This window comes from Aquarana catesbeiana, linkage group LG08 (genome assembly GCF_042186555.1).
Source record: "Aquarana catesbeiana isolate 2022-GZ linkage group LG08, ASM4218655v1, whole genome shotgun sequence".
In the NCBI taxonomy this organism is placed as follows: Eukaryota; Metazoa; Chordata; class Amphibia; order Anura; family Ranidae; genus Aquarana; species Aquarana catesbeiana.
Genome location: NC_133331.1, coordinates 304236110 through 304261938, shown reverse-complemented (window position 1 = coordinate 304261938; position 25829 = coordinate 304236110). Strand labels below are relative to the sequence as shown.

The window sequence follows — 25829 nt, the reverse complement described above, 5'->3', positions numbered from 1 at the left end:
GGGAGGGGGACTGAGAGACATGGAAGAAAGGAGGACGGGAGAGGGACTGAGAGACATGGACGGGAGGGGGACTGAGAGACATGGAAGAAAGGAGGACGGGAGAGGGACTGAGAGACGTGGAAGAAAGGAGGACGGGAGGGGGACTGAGAGACATGGAAGAAAGGAGGACGGGAGGGGGACTGAGAGACATGGAAGAAAGGAGGATGGGAGGGGGACTGAGAGACATGGAAGAAAGGAGGACAGGAGGGGGACTGAGAGACGTGGAAGAAAGGAGGATGGGAGAGGGACTGAGAGACATGGAAGAAAGGAGGACGGGAGAGGGACTGAGAGACATGGAAGAAAGGAGGACGGGAAGGGGACTGAGAGACATAGAGAAAGGAGGACGGGAGAGGGACTGAGAGACATGGAAGAAAGGAGGACTGAGAGACATGGAAGAAAGGAGGACGGGAGGGGGACTGAGAGACATGGAAGAAAGGAGGACGGGAGGGGGACTGAGAGACATGGAAGAAAGGAGGACGGGAGGGGGACTGAGAGACATGGAAGAAAGGAGGACAGGAGGGGACTGAGAGACGTGGAAGAAAGGAGGACGGGAAGGGGACTGAGAGACATAGAGAAAGAAGGACGGGAGAGGGACTGAGAGACGTGGAAGAAAGGAGGACGGGAGGGGGACTGAGAGACATGGAAGAAAGGAGGACGGGAGAGGGACTGAGAGACGTGGAAGAAAGGAGGACTGAGAGACATGGAAGAAAGGAGGACGGGAGAGGGACTGAGAGACGTGGAAGAAAGGAGGACAGGAGGGGGACTGAGAGACGTGGAAGAAAGGAGGACGGGAAGGGGACTGAGAGACGTGGAAGAAAGGAGGACGGGAAGGGGACTGAGAGACATAGAGAAAGGAGGACGGGAGAGGGACTGAGAGACGTGGAAGAAAGGAGGACGGGAGGGGGACTGAGAGACATGGAAGAAAGGAGGACGGGAGGGGGACTGAGAGACATGGAAGAAAGGAGGACGGAGGGGGACTGAGAGACATGGAAGAAAGGAGGACGGGAGGGGGACTGAGAGACGTGGAAGAAAGGAGGACAGGAGGGGGACTGAGAGACGTGGAAGAAAGGAGGACAGGAGGGGGACTGAGAGACATATATGGAGGTTTACATTTCCAGTATTTACCAAACACTGAAATGTTTTTTTTTTTGTGGTGGACTAATTATATGATGGCGATTACTAGCAAAATGCATAATGTTCCCCACATACTTCAGATGTAAAGCTGCAATTCCTTAGTTCCACACAAGATGGCACTCTCATCCATACGGAATGGCCCCAACAGACAGGAAGTGAGGTCACATATAAACAGGAAGTTCCGGGTGAGAGGTGAGTTGGTAGGAAGTAGAGAGGAGACATTTCTGGAACTGGCAGAAGAGGAGGTAATAAGATATTATTTTATATTTACACCCAGTAACCACCCCGTCATGTCCGACCTCTTCCTCCATAGTCACTGTGACGTCTTACAAAAAATAACGTATAAATGTAAAGGTACCTTCTCCTCTTAACACTTCATGCCCACAAGTACAATCATTACTTCCCTCATTCAACCCCACCACTATAGACGAGGTTGCTAAACTTATTTCTGATGTCCAGCTAACCACCCGTCCCCTGGACCCTCGCTAATGCTACGTTCACCCTCCGGCTCTGTTCTACACTCTCCAACCCACATCTCCAATCTCTCCCTCTCTTCTGGCATCTTCCCCAACTCTCTAAAACACGCACTAGTCAGACCCATACTTAAAAAGCCCTCACTGGACTCCACCAATCTTAACAACCTACAATCTCCTTGCTCCCCTATTTATCCAAACTCCTCGAACGTCTGGTCTGCAACCGACTGAGGGACCACCTCGCAGAGAATAACCTTCTTGACCCCCTTCAGTCTGGATTTCGCCCTCAACACTCCACAGAAACTGCTCTCCTAAAACTCACAAATGATCCACTAATGGCCAAAACCAAATGGACACTCTTCTGTACTCCTACTCCTGGACCTCTCGGCTGCCTTTGATATGGTTTACCTCCTCCACCCCTTCCAAAAAACTCCACGCCGTTGGTCTTCATGTCTGAACTCTTTGCCAGTTCTCTTCCTACTTATCCAACTGCACCTTTAGCGTTACTTACTATTCTACTTCCTCCCCTCCTCTCCTTTTCTCTGTTGGTGGTTGCCCTAAGGTTCTATTTTTGGACCTCTCCTATTCTCGATCTACACCTCCTCCCTGGTATGGTTGCCACCTCATCCCTTTAAACCTGAACACATACTAATCACACAGGTTCTGAGGCAGATTAAGGTGGTAATTAAACTCACTTGGTGCCTTATCTGCATTTAATTAGCCTCAGAACCTGTGTAATTCATATGTGTTCGGGTTTAAATGGATGAGTTGGCAAATCTACTCCCTGGGCTACCTGATAGCCTCCTGTGGCTTCCAATACCATCTCTACCCTGACGACACTCAAATTTATCTCTCTACCCCTTAGCTCACGCCCTCCGTCTCCTCACGTATCACTAATTTACTATCAGATACATCAGTCTGGATGTCAAACCACTTCCTCAAAACTCAATCTATCCAAAACCAAGCTCATAATTATTCCTCCCCCATGTACCCCTTTCCCTGATCTCTCTTTTAAGATCAATAGCACAACTATCAGCCCATCCCCCCATGCCAAGGTGTAATCCTGGACTCTGATCTATCCTTTAGGCCTCATGTCCAATCACTGTCCAAATTTTGCGACCTCAACCTCTGCAACATCTCCATAATATGCCCCTTCCTAATCAATGACACCACCAAGCTCTTAACTCACTCCCTGGTCATCTCTCGCCTCGACTACTCCACCTCCCTCCTTATTGGCTTACCTTGTCTATCATCCCTTCAGTCCATCATGAATGCTGCTGCCAGACTCATCCACCTTACCAACCGCTCTGTGTCTGCTACTCCTCTCTGTCAATCCCTCCACTGGCTTCCGCTCACCCAACAAATTACATTCAAAATACTAACAACTTACAAAGCCATCCACAATTTAGCCCCCAGCTACATCACTAACCTGGTCTCAAAATACCAACCAAATTTATTTATTTATTTATTTCAGGTACTTATATAGCGCTGTCAATTTTCGCAGCGCTTTACATATACATTGTACATTCACATCAGTCCCTACCCTCAAGGAACTTACAATCTAAGGTCCCTAACTCACATTCATACATACTAGGGACAATTTAGACAGGATCCAATTAACCTACCAGCATGTCTTTGGAGTGTGGGAGGAAACCGGAGTACCCGGAGGAAACCCACGCAGGCACAGGGAGAACATGCAAACTCCAGGCAGGTAGTGTCGTGGTTGGGATTTGAACCAGCGACCCTTCTTACTGCTAGGCGAGAGTGCTACCCACTACACCACTCTTCCTTCCTCCCAAGACCTCCTGCTCTCAAGCTCTCTCATCACCTCCTCCCATTCTTGCCTCCAGGACTTCTCCTGAGCCTCTCCAATCCTATGGAACTCACTACCCCAATCTGTCTGACTATCTCCTACTCCGTTTGCTTCTAGACGATCTCCGAAAATGCTCCTCTTCAGAGAAGCCTATTCTACTTTTATTTCCTCCATCAGCTCATCCCCCACAGTTATTACCTTTTGTATCACTTGACCCTCCCTTCTAGATTGTAAGCTCTAAGGAGCAGAGCCCTCTGATTCCTCCTGTATTACATTGTATTGTAACTGTACCTCATGTTGAGAAGCGCTGCGCAAACTGTTGGTACTATATCAATTCTGTTTAATAATAATAAATAATAAACTCTGCCTTCAAACAGTAGGTAGAATAAATGTATAATCTGTATATAATAATATCCAGATACATATAAAATATAATAATGTAAAGTATGTATATTAATATCTAGCTAGAGGCACTCCTGGTAGATTTGGAGATCCGCAACAATCATTTGCGGAACAATTGGTGATTATAAACTAAAGACAATGTTTAATTGATGTGGGCTGTGTAGTGCAGAGCCCTAAAGTTCAAATATTTCTCAGATTGCACATCCTACAGAAAGGAGAGTCCTGTATAGATCACATGACCACCTCGGTCAAGATGGACGAGGAAAATTTGACTGGGAGGATATTGGACCTCACCCTGGAGATTGTCTATCTACTGACTGGAGAGGTGAGGAGGATTCTGGGAGGTCACATGACATCACTCTTATCTCTATTAATAAAACACAGACCTGACCGGAGAGGTGAGGAGGATTCTGGGAGGTCACATGACATCACTCTTATCTCTATTAATAAAACACGGACCTGACCGGAGAGGTGAGGAGGATTCTGGGAGGTCACATGACATCACTCTTATCTCTATTAATAAAACACAGACCTGACCGGAGAGGTGAGGAGGATTCTGGGAGGTCACATGACATCACTCTTATCTCTATTAATAAAACACAGACCTGACCGGAGAGGTGAGGAGGATTCTGGGAGGTCACATGACATCACTCTTATCTCTATTAATAAAACACAGACCTGACCGGAGAGGTGAGGAGGATTCTAGGAGGTCACTCAACATCTTAATTTCTGTTTCAATACAGGATTTCCCTGCAGTCAAGATGCTTGGTGACCATACGACCATCAGAGTGCCTCCACGTCAATCCCTGACTCCTAAGAGTCACCACAAGTGGAAGATTCTAGAAGTCACCAGAAGGATCACTGAGCTACTGACAGGAGAGGTGAGCAGTGCTGGGAATTCTGGGACATTATCCAGTGACAGACAAGGGATGTGTCTGGATGGTGACTGTATCATTGTGTGTGTCAGGTTCCTATAAGGTGTCAGGATGTCACTGTCTATTTCTCCATGGAGGAGTGGGAGTATTTAGAAGGACACAAGGATCTCTACAAGGACGTCATGATGGAGAATCAGCCGCCCCTCACATCACCGGGTAAGAGGAGACTTTATTGTAAAGGAGAGAGCAGTACGGAGGGTCCACCTAGATCCCCCATCATCTGATAAACACATAGAAACAATGTATTCAGTCAGTGTGTGTGTTTCCTACAGATGGATCCAGTAATGGGAACCCACCAGAGAGATGTCCCCGTCCTCTGTATTCCCGGGATTCCACACAGGAAGATCACACCATCCCCCACCATCATCAGGTAGGTGGGACTGAGCCTTTGAGAAATCCAAACAAATTCTAATCTGTGTGAGATTGTGTTCCTCTTTTGTAGTCCTGGAATAATCTTTCTCAGAATTTGAACATTTTTTTTTTTTCTGTTATTTTGTGATTTTAGGGTGATGAACCAGTTGACATGAAAATTGAAGTTAAAGAGGAAGAACAGACGTTTGTGGGAGGTAATCAGCAGTCTGCAGAGGGGGTTGGAATAACAATTTAAAAAGGGAGTAATGTTGTTGACATATCGGCTTCATTCCCCAATATAATGTCATGTTCCCAACAAACGAGGATGAGATACTGTACACCATATGAAAGGTCCATCTCCATTCCTCAATATAACGTCATGTTCCCAACAAATGAGGAGGAGATACTGTACACCATATGAAAGGTCCATCTCCATTCTTCAATATAATGTTATGTTCCCAATAAATGAGGAGGAGGAGGAAGGTCCATCTCCATTCCTCAATATAATGTCATGTTCCCAACAAATGAGGTGGAGATCCTGTACACCATATGAAAGGTCCATCTCCATTCCTCAATATAATGTCATGTTCCCAACAAATGAGGAGGAGATACTGTACACCATATGAAAGGTCCATCTCCATTCCTCAATATAACATCATGTTCCCAACAAATGAGGAGGAGATACTGTACACCATATGAAAGGTCCATCTCCATTCTTCAATATAATGTTATGTTCCCAATAAATGAGGAGGAGGAGGAAGGTCCATCTCCATTCCTCAATATAATGTCATGTTCCCTACAAATGAGGAGGAGATACTGTACACCATATGAAAGGTCCATCTCCATTCCTCAATATAACGTCATGTTCCCAACAAATGAGGAGGAGATACTGTACACCATATGAAAGGTCCATCTCCATTCCTCAATATAACGTCATGTTCCCAACAAATGAGGAGGAGATACTGTACACCATATGAAAGGTCCATCTCCATTCCTCAATATAACGTCATGCTTTTAATGGTGAACATATTGGTCAGAATACCTCAACCACATATTTTTTTCTTCTCTCTAGAATTTAAAGAAGAGGAAGATGATGTCATAATGCAACATTCTACAGAAGTAAAGCATGTTACTCAAAATATACATCCAGAACTTTACCATGAAAACAGATCAACACATCTGTCTAATACTCAATCATCTCCTAATAAGCCGCCTACTGTTTCCAAAAAAGGACAACCAAGAAATCCCAGTGTGGATAGATCCTCTGATTCCTCTAAACCTCCTGGGATTACTTCTGGTAGTTTAGATAATGATATACTTGGAGAAGATAACAAGTCCCCATCCTCTGAAGCGGATAAATGTCCAATTTCGAATTCGTCGCGTGCTGTAAATCAAAAGACAAACAAACACGAAGTTCCATTTCCATGTTCAGAGTGTGGGGAAGGCTTCACTTCGAAACAGGACCTCCTCAGGCACCAGAAAACTCACACGGGCGAGCACTCTTTTTCCTGTTCAATTTGCAGCAAATCTTTCAGCCGTAAAGTGTACCTTCTTACCCACCAGAGAAGACATACGGGCGAGCGTCCCTTTTCCTGTCCACAGTGCGAGAAATCTTTCGCTGAGAAAGCGTCATTCGTTATTCACCAGAGAAGTCACACGGGGGAACGTCCTTATTCGTGTACGGAGTGCGGCAAATGTTTCACGCAAAAAAAGTTAGTTACTATACACCAGAGGAGTCACACGGGCGAGCGCCCCTTTCCCTGTACAGAGTGCGGGAAATGTTTCACATACAGAGGAGACCTTCTTAGACACCAGAAGCGCCACACGGGGGAGCGTCTTTTTTCGTGTACAACTTGTGACCAGTCTTTCTTTCGGAAAGGGCACCTTCTTACCCACCAGAGAACACACACAGGTGAGCGGCCCTATCCGTGTTCGCTCTGCGAGAAATCGTTCGCCTATAAGACGGCATTTGATGCTCATCAAAGAGTTCACACGGGCGAGCGTCCCTTTTCATGTTCGGAGTGCGGGAAAAGCTTCACTCGGAAAGATAAGCTCCTTACACATCAGAGAAGTCACACGGGCGAACGGCCTTATCTATGTTCGGAGTGCGGGAAATGTTTCACTCAGAAAGAAAACCTTCTAACGCATCTGAGAAGTCACAGTGGTGAGCGTCCATTTTCATGTTCAGAGTGCGGGAAATCTTTTACTCAGAAAATATCCCTTCTTGTACACCAGAAAAAACACTCAGGAGAGGGTCCTTAATGAAGTTCGGTATGAGGAAAATCATTTCACGCTGAAGGAATGTTTTCTTACAGTACCTACCTGAGAGGTTGTACAGGAGAAGCGCCCGTCTTCCTTCTCACAATAGGAGATGAGTTTCTCTTATCCACTTCAATACCGGCCACTTACACCACCTTCCTGCCCAGGCCGATTTTCAGCTTTCAGCGCTGTCGCTTTTAAAATGAGAATTGCGTGGTCATGCAGCGCTGTACCCAAACAGAATTTTTATCATTTTGTTCCCACAAATAGAGCTTTCTTTTGGCGGTATTTGATCACCACTGGGGTTTTTATTATTGGCTTAACAAAAAACAAAAAAAAAGACAAAACATTTTGAAAAATAAAAAAGTTTTTCTTTGTTTTTGTTATAAAATTTTGTAAATAAGTAATTTTTTCCCCTTCACTGATGGGCGCTGATGAGGCTGTACTGACGGGCACTGGTGAGGTGGCACTGATGGGCAATGATGATGAGGCAGTAATAGGCAGCACTAATAGGCGACACTGATGGGCACTCATAGGTGGCACTGATGGGCACTGATAGGCGACACTGATGGGCACTGATATGCAGCACTGATGGGCAATATAGGTGGCACTGATATGCAGCACTGATGGGCATTGATAGGTGGCACTGATATGCAGCACTGATGGGCATTGATAGGCGACACTGATGGACACTCATAGGCGATGCTGATGGGCACTCATAGGTGGCGCTGATGGGCAATGATAGGTAGGTGGCACTGATATGCAGCACTGATAGGCGACACTGATGGGCACTCATAGGTGGCACTGATGGGCAATGATAGGTGGCACTGATGAGCACTAATAGGTGGCACTGATAGGCGACGCTGATGGGCACTCATAGGTGGTGCTGATGGGCAATGATAGGTGGCACTGATATGCAGCACTGATGGGCACTGATAGACGACACTGATGGGCACTCATAGGTGGCACTGATGGGCACTCATAGGTGGCACTGATAGGCGACGCTGATGGGCATTCGGATGGCACTGATGGGCAATGATAGGTGGCACTGATATGCAGCACTGATGGGCATTGATAGGTGGCACTGATGTGCACTCGTAGGCGACACTGATGGGCACTGATAGGCGATGCTGATGGGCACTCATAGGTGGCGCTGATGGGCAATGATAGGTAGGTGGCACTGATATGCAGCACTGATAGGCACTCATAGGTGGCACTGATGGGCAATGATAGGCGGCACTGATGGGCACTAATAGTGGGCATTGAGGCAGCACTGATGGAGGCACTGGCAGGCTTTATTGCTGGGCACTGATTGGCATCTACAATGGGCACTGATTTGGCAACCCTGGTGTCATGGGTGGGCATCCATGATCAGCATCCCTGGTGGTCCTGGGTGGCATCCCTGTTGGGGTGTTTTGGGGGGGCATCCTTTATCATGTTCAGAGTGCGGGAAATGTTTCACTCGGAAAGGAGACCTCCTTCCACTCCACAGAATTCACATGGGTGAGCATCCATTTCAATGTTTCACAATGTACGAAAGCTTTCAAATTATAATCAACTTTTTTTTAAGTAGGCCACAGAGAACCCATACCTGCTGATGTTGTTGACTAAAGGATGGTGGCATCTCTCAAACCTTTCCATCTGTAGGACAATGGTATGATCAATAGGAAGAAATTCTATCACACATACTTTTTTTTTGCACATCCCATAATATAGGAGGGTTGAAATACTTTAAAACTCAACCTGTAGAAGAACAGGAAACGAAAAAAGAAGGGAATCTTCCAAAACGATTCTCCCAACGATGGGTGAAGAGAAGGACCCTGTGAAGCTTTGTTTGGGGCCATTTTACTAATCAAAGAGGTGGAGGGTTTATTCTGTATTTTAGGATCAAAGTATATTTTAAGAAGGACATCCCTGTGGAGGTTTTGATATGTTTCGCCTTCAAAGTCTATTGTTTTTTTAATACAATATCTTAAAAATAAAAAAAACTCCTGAGTTTGGTGTTTTAATAATGAACTTTTCCATATGTTGTAAATACTTCTTATAAGTTGATGCCTGCTGGAAATCCATAAGAAGCATTTAGACTAGGGGTATCAAACTTGATTTCATCATTGGCCCACATCAGCATTCTGGTTGCCCTCAAATGGCCGGTTGTATCTGTAAGACTAGATTTCTAGAGTACCCCGCCTTACATCAGAAGTCAAGAGCATCACCACCATCAGAAGTCAAGAGCAACGCCTCCATCAGAAGTCAAGAGCACCGCCACCATCAGAAGTCAAGAGCGCCACCATCAGAAGTCAAGAGCATCGCCACTATCAGAAGTCAAGAGCACCGCCACCATCAGAAGTCAAGAGCAATGCCACCATCAGAATTCAAGAGCACCGCCACCATCAGAAGTCAAGAGCAAAGCCACCATCAGAAGTCAAGAGCAATGCCACCATCAGAATTCAAGAGCACCGCCACCATCAGAAGTCAAGAGCAAAGCCACCATCAGAAGTCAAGAGCAAAGCCACCATCAGAAGTCAAGGGCATCGCCACCATCAGAAGTCAAGAGCAATGCCACCATCAGAAGTCAAGAGCATCGCCACCATCAGAAGTCAAGAGCATCGCCACCATCAGAAGTCAAGAGCAGCGCCACCATCAAAAGTCAAGAGCAGCGCCACCATCAAAAGTCAAGAGCACCACCACCATCAGAAGTCAAGAGCAAAGCCACCATCAGAAGTCAAGAGCATCCCCACCATCAGAAGTCAAGAGCATCCCCACCATCAGAAGTCAAGAGCAAAGCCACCATCAGAAGTCAAGAGCACCGCCACCATCAGAAGTTAAGAGCAAAGCCACCATCAGAAGTCAAGGGCATCGCCACCATCAGAAGTCAAGAGCAATGCCACCATCAGAAGTCAAGAGCAATGCCACCATCAGAAGTCAAGAGCATCGCCACCATCAGAAGTCAAGAGCATCGCCACCATCAGAAGTCAAGAGCAAAGCCACCATCAGAAGTCAAGAGCAAAGCCACCATCAGAAGTCAAGAGTCCCCCCACCTTTTCTTACCATAACAGTGCACCCTGCTTCCCAGGAAGAATGGGGGGGGGGGGACTGGGAAGCACAAAGTGCAGGATCTAGAGGAGGGCTGGAGTCTGCTGAATGCTGCGACCAGGGGAGGCAGAGACTGGGAGGTGCATCAGCTGCACAGAGAGGCCTAGGATCTGTAGGAACAGGTCTGTCCTCTCTGCAGCCAACTGCTGAGATGGGGGGGGGGGGTTTCCACAGCTGCAGGAGAGGTGCTTGGGCCACATGAAATGGTCTGACATGCCAGATATTAGACATGTGATTTAGACCGTTTAGTCCAATCTATGGCACAATTCAAATGATCAAATTACTTTGAAGCCCTTCCACTATCCAAGCATTTAAAGAGCAGTAATTGGCTGTTCTTGATAGTTATACTTCTAATTTTGGGGTAGAGAGAATGAAAGTGTGTGCATTTTATTTCAGGAAAATAAATCTGAAGAGACATTCAGGATAAACTTCACTCTTTACCTTCTGCTTACCCAACCTGTGGTTGTCCTCATTTCAGATAGTTGGTAACCCAGCGGATCCAGCATTATCCTGCTGTGATCTGCTTCACCACTGCCAGCGCTCAGATCCCGTGGCCCCATCTTGAGAGTGGTCACAACATTTCCGGCCACTTCCAGTTTACAACACTACGGCAGTGGAACGCACGCCGGTCCTACAAGCGGAAGCTGAACGGCTGCATTACACATCTGCCTGGTGACATACGCTATTATCCTCAGTGCCAGGCTAAGGCACCAAATCATGTAAGCGGCTATTTGGCTTTATTTTTTAATCAATATTTTTATTAAATGGTTTTGCACTATGGTTTCCGTGTTTATCTGTTTTTTAATGGGCAACTGTGGTGGAGACAACAAGGTTCCCAGCTATATCCATACCGGTGCATCAGCAAGATTCCTGACCCACAAAACACAGCCTAAACAGACCTTCTTTTTAGTTAAAGAGGTCACAGTGATCTGGTGAGCCTTTCACTCACATCCGCTGGGTGATTTATATGAAGTTTTTGCCATTGGTGACGGTGTAAAGATTGAAGTCATATCACAACTAACATATGGACTTTTGTTTTAATGAAATATTCACTATATTTTCTATTTTTTAAGCACATATGTCATGAATTCTATATGTATTGATTAGCACTATGCACTTTAATTATTGTTGTAGCTAGATTGTTATTAGATGTATAGCGCCCCTCCCCCCCATAACCACATATTCCAAATCAGTTCAAGTTAGCACTGTGCACTTTTAAGGGGAGCTACTTACAAAATCATCACTTAACTCATTAATATAATTTCCATAGCGTGAGGTTCTTTTTATTTTCGGTGTCTGGATAATTAAAATCCCCCATTATGATAACACTTCCCATCCTTGCTGCTAATCCAACTTGTGATAGGAGATCCGTCTCCCCCTCCTCCCTCAGGTTAGGGGGCCTATAGCATACTCCCAGTATTATTTTCCCCTTAGCTTCATCCCTTTGGAGCTCTACCCATAAGGATTCCACCTCCTCCCTAGCTCCCTTAGTGATGTCATCTCTCACATTCACTTGTACATTATTCTTGATATATAGGCAAACCCCTCCCCCTTTTTTACCCTCTCTATCCCTGCAATAAAGGGTATACCCTTTAATTGGGTACCACCCAATCATGAGGGAGAACGAAGATTCGCAGTCCAAGGACCTCGACTATGGAACGCTCTTCCGGCCCACATCCGCATGGAAGAAAACCATCAGGCCTTCAGGAAAAAAACTAAAGACCTTCCTTTTCTAAGAAGCTGACAACAGAGAACACATCTAGTGCCTTGAGGCGATTCAGTTCGCATTTGCAGCGCTTTACAAATCATTCATTCATTCATTCATTCATGAGAGCTGTTGAACCAGGTCTCTGAAATTCCCACAAAATCCAAATCCTTCTCGTACAACAGTATCAGGAGGGATAGATGATGGGATGATAGGAACGTGGTTGAGAGACATGGAAGGTAAGAGGACAAAGAGGGGACTGAGGGACATTAAGGGAAAGAGGATGGAAATGTAGCTAATGGACATGGAAAGAAGAAGTATGACTGAGAGACATGGAAGGAAGGATGGGAGGGGAACTGAGAGACATGGAGGGATGGAGGATAAGAGTGTGACTGAGAGGCAAGGAAGGAAGCAGGGTAGTGAGGGGGAGGCTGAGAGACATGGAAGATGGGAGGGTGGGAACCCCTCATATTGGGCTCATTAGTTGAGTGGACCCAGGAACTCAGCCCTGAGATCTCATCAACAAGTGTCACTAAGAAGGGTCTGAGATATATAAGAAGTGGGTTTAACTCTCCAGCATCCACCAAACACTGAAATGTTTTTAGGTAGACTAGCCATTTCATGGAGATAGATGGACATGTGACTTTGAGACATGGAAGGTAGAGGGACTGAGAGACATGGAAGGAAAGATGATTGGAATGTGGTTGAGAGACATAGAAGGAAGGAGGACAGGAAGGGACAGAGAGAAATGGATGGAGGACAAGAGGGGGGCTGAGGGACATAGAGGGAAAGAGGATGGAAATGTGGCTGAGAGACATAAAGGGAAGGACGATGGGAATGTGGCTGAGTGACATGTAAGAAAGGAGGATGGGGGGGTTGGAACCCCTCATATTGGGCTCATTAGTTGAGTGGACCCAGGAACTCAGCGCTGAGATCTCATCAACAAGTGTCACTAAGAAGTGTCTGAGATATATAATTAGCTGTAAGGGGGTTTAACTCTCCAGCATCCACCAAACACTGAAATGTTTTTAGGTAGACTAGCCATTTCATGGAGATGGATGGACATGTGACTATGAGATACGGAAGGGAGGGGGGGGGGGACTGAGAGACATGGAAGGAAAGATGATTGGAATGTAGTTGAGAGACATGGAAGGAAGGAGGACAGGAGGGGACTGAGAGAAATGGATGGAGGACAAGAGGGGGTCTGAGGGACATAGAGGGAAAGAGGATGGACATGTGGCTGAGAGACATAAAGGGAAGGACAATGGGAATGTAGCGGAGTGACATGGAAAGAAGGAGGATAGGAAGAATGATTGAGAGGCATGGAAGGAAGGAGGATGGGAGCGATGCTGAGAGAAATGAAGGGACGGAGGTTGAGTGTGATTAAGGGACATGGAAGGAGGAAGGGTTGGAGGGTGGGAACCCCTCATAATGTACTCATTAGTTGAGTAGATCCAGGAAAGCGCAGAGATCTCACCAACAAGTGTCAAAAAAAAGTATCTGAGATATATAAGAAGCTGTAAGGGGGTTTAACTCTCCAGCATCTATTAAAGATTTCAACACCCTACCGACAAAGTGCCATATAGTCAAAGCTATGGTATTCCCAGTAGTAACCCATGGCTTTGAAACCATAAGGAAGGCTCAATGCCGAAGAATTGATGCTTTTGAACTATGGTGTTGGAGAAGACTCTTGAAAGTCCCTTGGATGGCAAGAAGACAAAACCAGTCAATCCTGAAAGAGATCAACCCTGAATATTCACTGGAAGGACAGATCCTGAAGCTGAAACTCAAATACTTTGGTCACCTAATGCGAAGAGAGTACTCTTTGGAAAAAGAGCCTAATGCTGGGAAACATGGAAGGAAAAAGGAGAACAGGACGACAGAAAACAAGATGGATAGATAGCATCATCGAAACAATGAACATGAAGTTAAGCAAGCTCCGGGAGGCAGTGGAGGACAGAAAAGCCTGGTGTGCTATGGTCCATGAGTTCACAAAGAGTCGGACACGACTGAACAACAACAATTATTTCACGGCAGCCAATGGGACAATGCATAATGTCCCCCACACACTTCAAAAGCTTGATTGTATAATGTTGTCAAACGAAAGCCGCAATTACTTAGTTCCACACAAGATGGCACTCCTATCCATATGAAATGGCCTGCACAGACAGGAAGTGATTTTGGAAAATGGGAAGTGATGTCACATACAAAATAGGAAGTTCCGGGTCAGAGGTGAGTCAAAAGGAAATAGAGAGGAGACATTGCTGGAACTGGCAGCAGAGGAGGTAATAAGATATTATTTTATATTTACACCCAGTAACCCCCCCCCCCATCATGTTCCGTCCTCTTCCTTCATAGTCACCGTGACGTCTTACAAATATATAAGTAATAAGGTTTAGCTACATATGTAGAATAAATGTATAATCTGTATATACTAATATCCAGACACATATAAAAATATAATATATTATATATATTAATATTTAATATTTAGCTATAGGCACTCCCAAGTGTAATCCTTTATTATTGTGATATTGATGACAATCACCGCAATCATTAGACTTGGAGGTCCATGACAGTCATACACTTGGCAATCAGTCATAATAATCCAAAGACAATTATTAAAAGATGTGGGCTGTATAGTCCAGGGCCCCTAAGAGTTCAAATATTTCGCCCGTCCTACAGAGAGGAGAGTCCTGTATAGATCACATGACCACCTCGATGAAGATGGACGAGGAACTCTTGACTGAGAGGATTTTGGACCTCACCCTGGAGATCATCTACCTACTGACCGGAGAGGTGAGGAGGATTCTGGGAGGTCACATGACATCACTCTTATCTCTATTAATAAAACACAGACCTGACCGGAGAGGTGAGGAGGATTCTGGGAGGTCACATGACATCACTCTTATCTCTATTAATAAAATACAGACCTGACCGGAGAGGTGAGGAGGATTCTGGGAGGTCCCATGACATCACTCTTATCTCTATTAATAAAACACGGACCTGACCGGAGAGGTGAGGAGGATTCTGGGAGGTCACATGACATCACTCTTATCTCTATTAATAAAACACAGACCTGACCGGAGAGGTGAGGAGGATTCTGGGAGGTCACATGACATCACTCTTATCTCTATTAATAAAACACAGACCTGACCGGAGAGGTGAGGAGGATTCTTGGAGGTCACATGACATCACTCTTATCTCTATTAATAAAACACAGACCTGACCGGAGAGGTGAGGAGGATTCTGGGAGGTCACATGACATCACTCTTATCTCTATTAATAAAACACAGACCTGACCCAAGAGGTGAGGAGGATTCTGTCACATGACATCGATATTTTTTTTTCAATATAGAGTTTGCCTGCAGTCAAGAAATTTGGTGACCGTGTGACCATCAACGTGCATCCACCCTACTTCTGGACTCCCAATAGACAGAACAATAGGAAGATTCTAGAAGTCACCAACAAGATCATTGAGCTGCTGACAGGAGAGGTGAGCGGTGCCGGGAATTCTGGGACATTATCCAGTAACAGACAAGGGATGTGTCTGGATGGTGACTGTATCATTGTGTGTGTCAGGTTCCTATAAGGTGTCAGGATGTCACTGTCTATTTCTCCATGGAGGAGTGGGAGTATTTAGAAGGACACAAGGATCTCTACAAGGACGTCATGATGGGGGACCACAAGAACCCTAATGATTCTCAGGTAGAAGCTTAACAATCAATGCGATTTGTGTTTCGACCTGTACACGTGCTGCCTTGTTACTATTGTTTTTCTTTTTTTTTATACATTCAGAGCAGAAGCCTGACTGATTTTAATGTTATTGTTAAAGAAGAGGTTAATGATGAAATAGATGAGGATGATGTTACAAAGGAGTGGAAGAATTTAGAAGGACACAAGGATCTCTACAAGGACGTCATGATGGACAATCAGCCGCCCCTCACATCACCGGGTAAGAGGAGACTTTATTGTAAAGGAGAGAGCAGTACGGAGGATCCACCTAGATCCCCCATCATCTGATAAACACATAGAAACAATGTATTCAGTCAGTGTGTGTGTTTCCTACAGATGGATCCAGTAATGGGAACCCACCAGAGAGATGTCCTCCTCCTCTGTATTCCTGGGATTCCACACAGGAAGATCACATCATCCCTCACCATCATCAGGTAGGTGGGGCGAGGATCTACAACTCTAAAAGTAATTCTGAACCTGGTGAGATTATATTGCACTTTTTTAATAGGGCTATTAATGCCCACATTTTAAAGTTTTCTTTTTTGTTCACACCATCCCTCACCATCATCAGGTAGGTGGGACTGACCATCGGGAACTCAAAAGTAATTCTAATCTGTGTGAGATTGGGTTTCTCTTTGTAGTCTTGGAATATTTACACTCTCAATTTAAACATTTTTCTTTTTCAATTCTTTTGTGATTTTAGAGTGATGAACCAATTGACATGAAAATTGAAGTTAAAGAGGAAGAACAGATGTTTGTGAGAGGTAATCCGCAGTCTGCAGAGGAGGTTGAAATAACAAATTAAAAAGAGAGTAATGTTGAGATATCGGTTTCATTCCTCGATATGACGTCATGTTCCCGACAAATGAGGAGGAGATACTGTACACCATATGAAAGGTCCATCTCCATTCTTCAATATAACGTCATGTTCCCAACAAATGAGGAGGAGATACTGTACACCATATGAAAGGTCCATCTCCATTCCTCAACATAACGTCATGTTCCCAACAAATGAGGTGGAGATACTGTACACCATATGAAAGGTCCATCTCCATTCCTCAATATAAAGTCATGTTCCCAACAAAGGAGGAGGAGATACTGTACACCACATGAAAGGTCCATCTCCATTCCTCAATATAATGTCATGTTCCCAACAAATGAGGAGGAGATACTGTACACCATATGAAAGGTCCATCTCCATTCCTCAATATAACTTCATGTTCCCAACAAATGAGGAGGAGATACTGTACACCATATGAAAGGTCCATCTCCACTCCTCAATATAACGTCATGTTCCCAACAAATGAGGAGGAGATACTGTACACCATATGAAAGGTCCATCTCCATTCCTCAATATAATGTCATGTTCCCAACAAATGAGGAGGAGATACTGTACACCATATGAAAGGTCCATCTCTATTCCTCAATATAATGTCATGTTCCCAACAAATGAGGAGGAGATACTGTACACCATATGAAAGGTCCATCTCCATTCCTCAATATAATGTCATGTTCCCAACAAATGAGGAGGAGATACTGTACACCATATGAAAGGTCCATCTCCATTCCTCAATATAATGTCATGCTTTTATTGATGATAATATCGTTTTGGCCAACAGATGATCATATTGGTCAGAATACCTCAACCACATATTTTATCTTCTCTCCAGAATTTAAAGAAGAAGATGATGTCATAATGCAACATTCTACAGAAGTAAAGCATGTTGCTCAAAATATACATCCAGAACTTTACCATGAAAACAGATCAACACATCTGTCTAATACTCAATCCTCTCCTAATAAGGCACGTACTGTTTCCAAAAAAGTACAACCAAGAAATCCCAGTGTGGATAGATCCTCTGATTCCTCTAAACCTCCTGGGATTACTTCTGGTAGTTTAGATAATGATATACTTGGAGAAGATAACAAGTCCCCATCCTCCGAAATGGATAAATGTGTGATATCAAAATCATCACTTCAAAGGACAAACAAACAGGAAGTTCCATTTCCATGTTCAGAGTGCGGGAAAGGTTTCACATCGAAACAGGACCTCCTTAGGCACCAGAGAAGCCACACGGGCGAGCGACCTTTTCCCTGTCCAGTGTGTGGGAAAGGTTTCGCCCAGAAAGGAGACCTCCTTAGACACCAGAGAACTCACACAGGCGAGCGCCCTTATTCTTGCTCAATTTGCAGCAAATCTTTCAGCCGTAGGGGGCACCTTCTTACCCACCAGAGAGCACATACGGGCGAGCGCCCTTTTTCGTGTTCGCAGTGCGAGAAATCTTTTGCTCAGAAAGCGGCATTCGTTATACACCAGAGAAGTCACACAGGGGAACGTCCTTATTCATGTACGGAGTGCGGGAAATGTTTTGCGCAAAAAAAGCTACTTACTATACACAAGAGAAGTCACACTGGTGAGCGCCCCTTTTCTTGTACAGAGTGCGGGAAACTTTTCACTTACAGAGGAGACCTTCTTAGACACCAGAGGAGTCACACGGGGGAGCGTCTTTTTTCGTGTACAACTTGTGGCCAGTCTTTCTTCCGGAAAGGGCACCTTCTTACCCACCAGAGGAGACACACGGGTGAGCGGCCCTATCCATGTTCGTACTGCGAGAAGTCTTTTGCGTATAAAGCAGCGTTTGATGCTCATCAAAGAGTTCACACGGGCGAGCGTCCTTTTTCGTGTTCAGAGTGCGGGAAATGTTTCACTCAGAAAGGAGTACTTACTGCACACCAGAGAAGACACACAGGCGAGCTCCCTTTTTCCTGTTCGGAGTGCGGGAAAGGTTTTGTAGAGAGAGGACGCTTCCTTAGACACCAGATCAAACACGCAGGTGAGATATCTTTTTCCTTTTAAGAGTGCGGGAAAGGTCTCGCTGAGAGGAGTAGTTGTTGCACACAAGAGAAGTCATGTGATCAAGTGTCCCTCTTGCTTTTTAGAGTCCAGGGAAGGTTTGGTTTTGAAAGGAAACATGGATCCCTTCAAGATTGTAACAATTGAGAATCAGACACTTCTCATATCATCAGGTAAGAGGAGACTTTATTGTAAAGGAGAGAGCAGTACGGAGGGTCCACCTAGATCCCCCATCATCTGATAAACACATAGAAACAATGTATTCAGTCAGTGTGTGTGTTTCCTACAGATGGATCCAGTAATGGGAACCCACCAGAGAGATGTCCCCGTCCTCTGTATTGCCGCTAACAATGGGGCCCAAACTGTAGGGTGGTGCACATGTTACTGTCTCTTTAGAACTGCATGCAGTGAATTACTGTTAGGCAAAGGTAGTCTCTGGTTTTATTGGATTACTAGCAGTGGAACAAAATCACAGCTTAATCTTCTCACTATTCCTTGTATACTGCAAACCGTGTCCTGGACACTTGGTGGTCTGCAGTCATAAGGGTCCTGATCCTTGGTGACTTACCTCTCTGGTGCAGGAACAGACATGTCCGAGCAGCAGCTCTGTACCCTACCGTCTGAAGCACAAAAGGAGCTCTCAGGAGACTTTATTGTAAAGGAGAGAGCAGTACGGAGGGTCCACCTAGATCCCCCATCATCTGATAAACACATAGAAACAATGTATTCAGTCAGTGTGTGTGTTTCCTACAGATGGATCCAGTAATGGGAACCCACCAGAGAGATGTCCCCGTCCTCTGTATTCCCGGGATTCCACACAGGAAGATCACACCATCCCCCACCATCATCAGGTAGGTGGGACCGAGGATCTACAACGCTAAAAGTAATTCTGAACCTGGTGAGATTATATTTCCCTTTTTTTAATAGGGCTATTAATGCCCACATTTTAAAGTTTTCTTTTTCTTTTTTGTTTTGTGTTTTTTTAGGATAAAGAAACCATTGATATAAAAGTTGAGGAAAATGAGACCGATGTCAGAGGTAATCGTGAGTCTACAGCGGAGATAGGAATGAAGGTGACCATTAAGAAGGAAGAATATCCTGTAACCATAGGCACAGGTGAGTAAGGAGGATGAAATAGAGAAATGGTTCATGTCTTTCATTTCCATTTCCATATAGCAAAATGACGTGCGCAAAGTGGTTAAGTTATCCTAACTGGGCGTCATATGATGTCCAACTTGATAAGCCACGATGGGGGGGGGGGGGGGGGTGCAGCGCGATCGTTGGTGTGGTGTGTCAGTCTGACACACCGCAACACCAATCTCAGTAAAGAGCCTCTGACGGAGGTTCTTTACCATGTGATCAGCCGTGTCCAATCACAGCGTAAACAGGAAGAGCCGTGTATAGGCTTTTCCTCCACTTGCGCTGACAGACGTGAGTAGAGGAGAGCCGATCGGCTGCTATCATGACGGGGGGGTCTGCGCTTATGATTATCAGTGCAGCCCCCCGAGGATGCCCACCAGGGATGCCGACCCAGGACCACCAGGAGTGCCCACCCAGGACCACCAGGTATGGCAATCAGTGCCCAATAGCGGTTCCAATCAGTGCCCATCAGTAATGCCTGCCAGTGCCTCCTCATCGGTGCTGCCTATCAGAGCCACCTATAAGTACCCATCAGTGTTGCCTGTCAATGCCCATCAGTGCTGAATATCAGTGCCACCTATCAGTGCCCACCAGTGCTGCATATTAGTGCCACCTCATCAGTGGCGCCTTATCAGTGCCCATCAGTGTGGCCTTTCAGTACCCATCAGTGTTGCCTATCAGTGCTGCATATCAGTGCCACCTATCAGTGCCCAACAGTGCTACATATTAGTGCCTCATCATTAGTGCCACCTCATCAGTGCCGTCTTATCAGTGCCCATCAGTGTGGCCTTTCAGTACCCATCAGTGCTGCCTATCAGTGCTGCATATCAGTGCCACCTATCAGTGCCCAACAGTGCTACATATTAGTGCCTCATCATTAGTGCCACCTCATCAGTGCCGTCTTATCAGTGCCCATCGGTGAAGGAGAAAAATTACTTATTTACAACATTTTATAACAGAAACAAAGAAAAACTTTTTCCTTTTTTTTTCTAAATTTTCGGTCTTTTTAATTTGATTAGCAACAAATAAAAACCCCAGTGCTGATCAAAGACCACCAAAAGAAAGCTCTATTTGTGGGAACAAAATGATAGTAATGTTGTTTGGGTACAGCGTTGCATGACCGCGCAATTGTCATTCAAAGTGTGACAGCGCTGAATATTGGCCTGGGCAGGAAGGGGGGGAAGTGCCCGGTATTGAAGTGGTTAAACTATGCAGTATAACTACCATTTTGGAGAATTGGCAAACCTTCACATCATCAGTTAAGATGAGACTGAATTTGAAGTGTTAGACCAATAATGTTGGAAATGCAGTATGATTTGCAAAAGTGCAGGTATTTGGGTTACTGTTGGAGATGATGTACACCATATGAAAGGTCCATCTCCATTCCTCAATATAATGTCATGTTCCCAACAAATGAGGAGGAGATACTGTACACCATATGAAAGGTCCATCTCCATTCCTCAATATAACGTCATGTTCCCAACAAATGAGGAGGAGATACTGTACACCATATGAAAGGTCCATCTCCATTCCTCAATATAACGTCATGTTCCCAACAAATGAGTTGGAGATATTGTACACCATATGAAAAGTCCACCTCCATTCCTCAATATAACGTCATGTTCCCAACAAATGACTTTGAGATACTGTACACCACATGAAAGGTCCATCTCCATTCCTCAATATAACGTCATGTTCCCAACAAATGAGGTGGAGATACTGTACACCATATGAAAGATCCATCTCCATTCCTCAATATAACGTCATGTTCCCAACAAATGACTTGGAGATACTGTACACCATATGAAAGGTCCATCTCCATTCCTCAATATAATGTCATGTTCCCAACAAATGAGTTGGAGATACTGTACACCATATGAAAGGTCCATCTCCATTCCTCAATATAACGTCATGTTCCCAACAAATGACTTGGAGATACTGTACACCATATGAAAGGTCCATCTCCATTCCTCAATATAATGTCATGTTCCCAACAAATGAGGAGGAGATACTGTACACCATATGAAAGGTCCATCTCCATTCCTCAATATAACGTTATGTTCCCAACAAATGAGGAGGAGATACTGTACACCATATGAAAGGTCCATCTCCATTCCTCAATATAACGTTATGTTCCCAACAAATGAGGAGGAGATACTGTACACCATATGAAAGGTCCACCTCCATTCCTCAATATAACGTCATGTTCCCAACAAATGAGGAGGAGATACTGTACACCATATGAAAGGTCCATCTCCATTCCTCAATATAACGTTATGTTCCCAACAAATGAGGAGGAGATACTGTACACCATATGAAAGGTCCATCTCCATTCCTCAATATAACGTCATGTTCCCAACAAATGAGGAGGAGATACTGTAAACCATATGAAAGGTCCACCTCCATTCCTCAATATAACGTCATGTTCCCAACAAATGAGGAGATACTGTACACCATATGAAAGGTCCATCTCCATTCCTCAATAGAACGTCATGTTCCCAACAAATGAGTTGGAGATACTGTACACCATATGAAAGGTCCATCTCCATTCCTCAATATAACGTCATGTTCCCAACAAATGAGGAGGAGATACTGTACACCATATGAAAGGTCCATCTCCATTCCTCAATATAATGTCATGTTCCCAACAAATGAGGAGGAGATACAGTACACCATATGAAAGGTCCATCTCCATTCCTCAATATAACGTCATGTTCCCAACAAATGAGGAGGAGATACTGTACACCATATGAAAGGTCCATCTCCATTCCTCAATATAATGTCATGTTCCCAATAAATGAGGAGGAGATACTGTACACCATATGAAAGGTCCATCTCCATTCCTCAATATAACGTCATCTTCCCAACAAATGAGGAGGAGATACTGTACACCATATGAAAGGTCCATCTCCATTCCTCAATATAACGTCATGTTCCCAACAAATGAGGAGGAGATACTGTACACCATATGAAAGGTCCATCTCTATTCCTCAATATAATGTCATGTTCCCAACAAATGAGGAGGAGATACTGTACACCATATGAAAGGTCCATCTCCATTCCTCAATATAACGTCATCTTCCCAACAAATGAGGAGGAGATACTGTACACCATATGAAAGGTCCATCTCCATTCCTCAATATAACGTCATGTTCCCAACAAATGAGGAGGAGATACTGTACACCATATGAAAGGTCCATCTCCATTCCTCAATATAACGTCATGTTCCCAACAAATGAGGAGGAGATACTGTACACCATATGAAATGTCCATCTCCATTCCTTAATATAACTTCCAATATTTCTGATGATATCCCAACATGCTTTTAGGAATTATTAGGTATTTCTTTCTCACTGATAGGCACGATGTTCAGAATACCTCAGATACATTTTTTTTATCTTCAGGTTATAAAAAAGAAGACGGCATCATACAATATTCTTCAGAAGTAAACCAGGTCACTCAAAATATACATCTTGCTGTAATTCAAAGGCCACAGAAACCTAGGAATCCATATCTATGTTCAGAGTGCGGGAAATGTTTCTCACAGAAAGGAGACCTTCTTAGACACCAGAGAATCCACACGGGTGTGCGTCCTTTCTCATGCTCAGAGTGCGGGAAATGTTTCACCCAGAAAGGAGACCTTCTTGCACACAAGAGAAGACATACGGGCGAGCGCCCCTTTTCATGCTCGGACTGCGGGAAAAGTTTCACTCAGAACGGAGACCTTACAAGACACCGGAGGATTCACACGGGGGAGCGTCCTTTTTCGTGCTCAGAGTGCGGGAAATGTTTCACTCAGAAAGGAGTCCTTACTGCACATCAGAGACGTCACACGGGCGAGCGTCCTTACGCATGTTCAAAGTGTGGCAAACGTTTTGTCCAAAAGGGACAACTTCTTACCCACCAGAGAACACATGTGGGTGAGGATCCTGCTTTATGTAAGTAGTGCGGGAAATGTGTTTACACAGGAGGGAAGCCACACGGGTGTGCATCTGTACTCTAAATCTTCTGTTTGAGGTCACCACGATAACAAAGTCTTCCTTCACCTTGTATATCTCTCCAGGTGGTTGAATGGGACCTTAAAGGCTGTTAGTACACCCCTTGGGCTCCTATTGTATAATCACACCGATTTAGGGTAGTTTTTATAAAATATCTGCAGATCTGTTCATCCTGTGACTCTGCATACACATTTGTTCTCTGTGGATAGAGACAATAACAAATGTTAGGCAATTTTCTCTCCAGGTTGAATATTATTCCTCATAAAGAATAGGGCGAATTGGGAAAATACCACATTATGGCCACTAGATGGAGCTAATGGTCATAGGAAATCAATACTTGTTTTCTATGATCGTCATCTCCATCTAGTGGCCAAAATGCAGTATTTTCATGATGTTATTTTTTTTGTTTCTTCTTTAATAAATACAACCCTAAAAGTGAACATCATCATGGAACATTTGGAAATCTTTTAACGAACTTGGCCCTATACGTCTACAATGCCAATTATTTTGTAAGACAATGTAACTGGATGTTCAATAAACTCTTTTTTTTTATGGTTTTAAAGGCTTTCATCGAATGCTAACTATGGTTATATGTTATATTTTATACCTAATAATTCGGTATTATGAGACAGTGGTTTGGTTTTGATTAATAAACATAATGTAAAGCAGTTTTGTGGATTTCATTTTGAGTGTTTTTTTTAAATTAATATTCCGGAAGAATAATATGAATAATTTGACGTTCCCAGAAATGAACTTTCCATTTCAATCTGCGGCCACTGTAATTCTCTACTAGCGTTGGGCGAACAGTTCGAGTGAGTATAAGTTCGGCCCAAGCATTGGCCGGCGAACACCCAAATTTTCGGGGCATTCTACCGTTTGTTCGGCCCGCTGCACACCCCACAATGCACTGCACACAGCACAGTGTATTGGAAGCTCTGATTGGCTGAAGCATTGAAGGCTTACCCCAAACAGGGCACAGAGTACTGTCAGAGCCATGATTGGACACAGTCATGATGACTCTCCAATCATGGCTCATTGATTCCTTCATAGAGGAGCCATTTGCAGTGTGATATCGGCATAGAGAGAGATATAACAGGGCTCTGCGAGTTAGCAATTTTATTGTGAGTGTGGAATGCTAGTGTAGTGTGAATATACTGATAGTGCAGCGTCAGTGTAGTGCAACCGTTCATTTTTACTGTAGTGTCAGTGTAGAGTGTCAGATCAGTTTTACTGCAGTATATTGAAGTGCGCTACTGCACTTTAGTGCAGTATATTGAAGTGCGTTAGTGCACTTTTACTGCAGTATATTGAAGTTCGTCAATGCACTTTTATTGCAGCATATTGAAGTGTGTCAGTGCACTTTTACTGTTGTATATTTGAAGTGCATTAGTGCACTTTTACTGCAGTATATTGAAGTGCGTTAGTGCACTTTTACTGCAGTATATTGAAGTGCGTTAGTGCACTTTTACTGCAGTATATTGAAGTGCGTCAGTGCACTTTTACTGCAGTATATTGAAATGCGTCAGTGCACTTTTACTGCAGTATATTGAAGTGCATCAGTGCAGTTTTACTGTAGTATATTGTAGTGCGTCAGTGCAGTTTTACTGCAGTATATTGTAGTGCATCAGTGCAATTTTACTGCAGTATATTGAAGTGCGTCAGGGCACTTTTACTGTAGTATATTGTAGTGCGTCAGTGCAATTTTACTGCAGTATATTGTAGTGCGCCAGTGCAGTTTTACTGCAGTATATTGAAGCGTGTCAGTGCGGTTTTACTGCAGTATATTGAAGCGTGTCAGTGCAGTTTTACTGCAGTATATTGAAGTGCATCAGTGCAGTTTTACTGCAGTATATTGTAGTGCGTCAGTGCAATTTTACTGCAGTATATTGTAGTGCGTC

General features: G+C 44.3%; 2 protein-coding genes across 2 annotated transcripts in view; both read left to right on the top strand.

Moving 5' to 3' along the window:
* Nucleotides 1–1262: 1262 nt before the first annotated feature.
* LOC141106883 (uncharacterized) overlaps nucleotides 1263–25829 on the top strand; it is a 58957-nt gene continuing 34390 nt past the window's right edge. Inside the window, exons 1-11 of the mRNA XM_073597811.1 lie at nucleotides 1263–1418; nucleotides 4073–4186; nucleotides 4605–4742; nucleotides 4829–4952; nucleotides 5069–5166; nucleotides 5302–5362; nucleotides 17610–18773; nucleotides 18880–18966; nucleotides 19547–19644; nucleotides 19780–19909; nucleotides 23338–23878. Of these exons, the coding sequence (XP_073453912.1) occupies nucleotides 1287–1418; nucleotides 4073–4186; nucleotides 4605–4742; nucleotides 4829–4952; nucleotides 5069–5166; nucleotides 5302–5362; nucleotides 17610–18773; nucleotides 18880–18966; nucleotides 19547–19644; nucleotides 19780–19909; nucleotides 23338–23878 (2687 nt within the window). The 5' untranslated portion in view covers nucleotides 1263–1286. The remainder of the gene's footprint in view (nucleotides 1419–4072; nucleotides 4187–4604; nucleotides 4743–4828; nucleotides 4953–5068; nucleotides 5167–5301; nucleotides 5363–17609; nucleotides 18774–18879; nucleotides 18967–19546; nucleotides 19645–19779; nucleotides 19910–23337; nucleotides 23879–25829) is intronic.
* On the top strand, nucleotides 14412–16152 carry LOC141105155 (gastrula zinc finger protein XlCGF66.1-like). Its single transcript, XM_073595044.1, has 5 exons — nucleotides 14412–14489; nucleotides 14890–15003; nucleotides 15563–15700; nucleotides 15787–15912; nucleotides 16008–16152. The coding sequence occupies exons 2-5, from the start codon at nucleotides 14914–14916 to the stop codon at nucleotides 16017–16019; spliced, it is 366 nt and encodes a 121-aa protein (XP_073451145.1). The 5' UTR covers nucleotides 14412–14489; nucleotides 14890–14913; the 3' UTR covers nucleotides 16020–16152.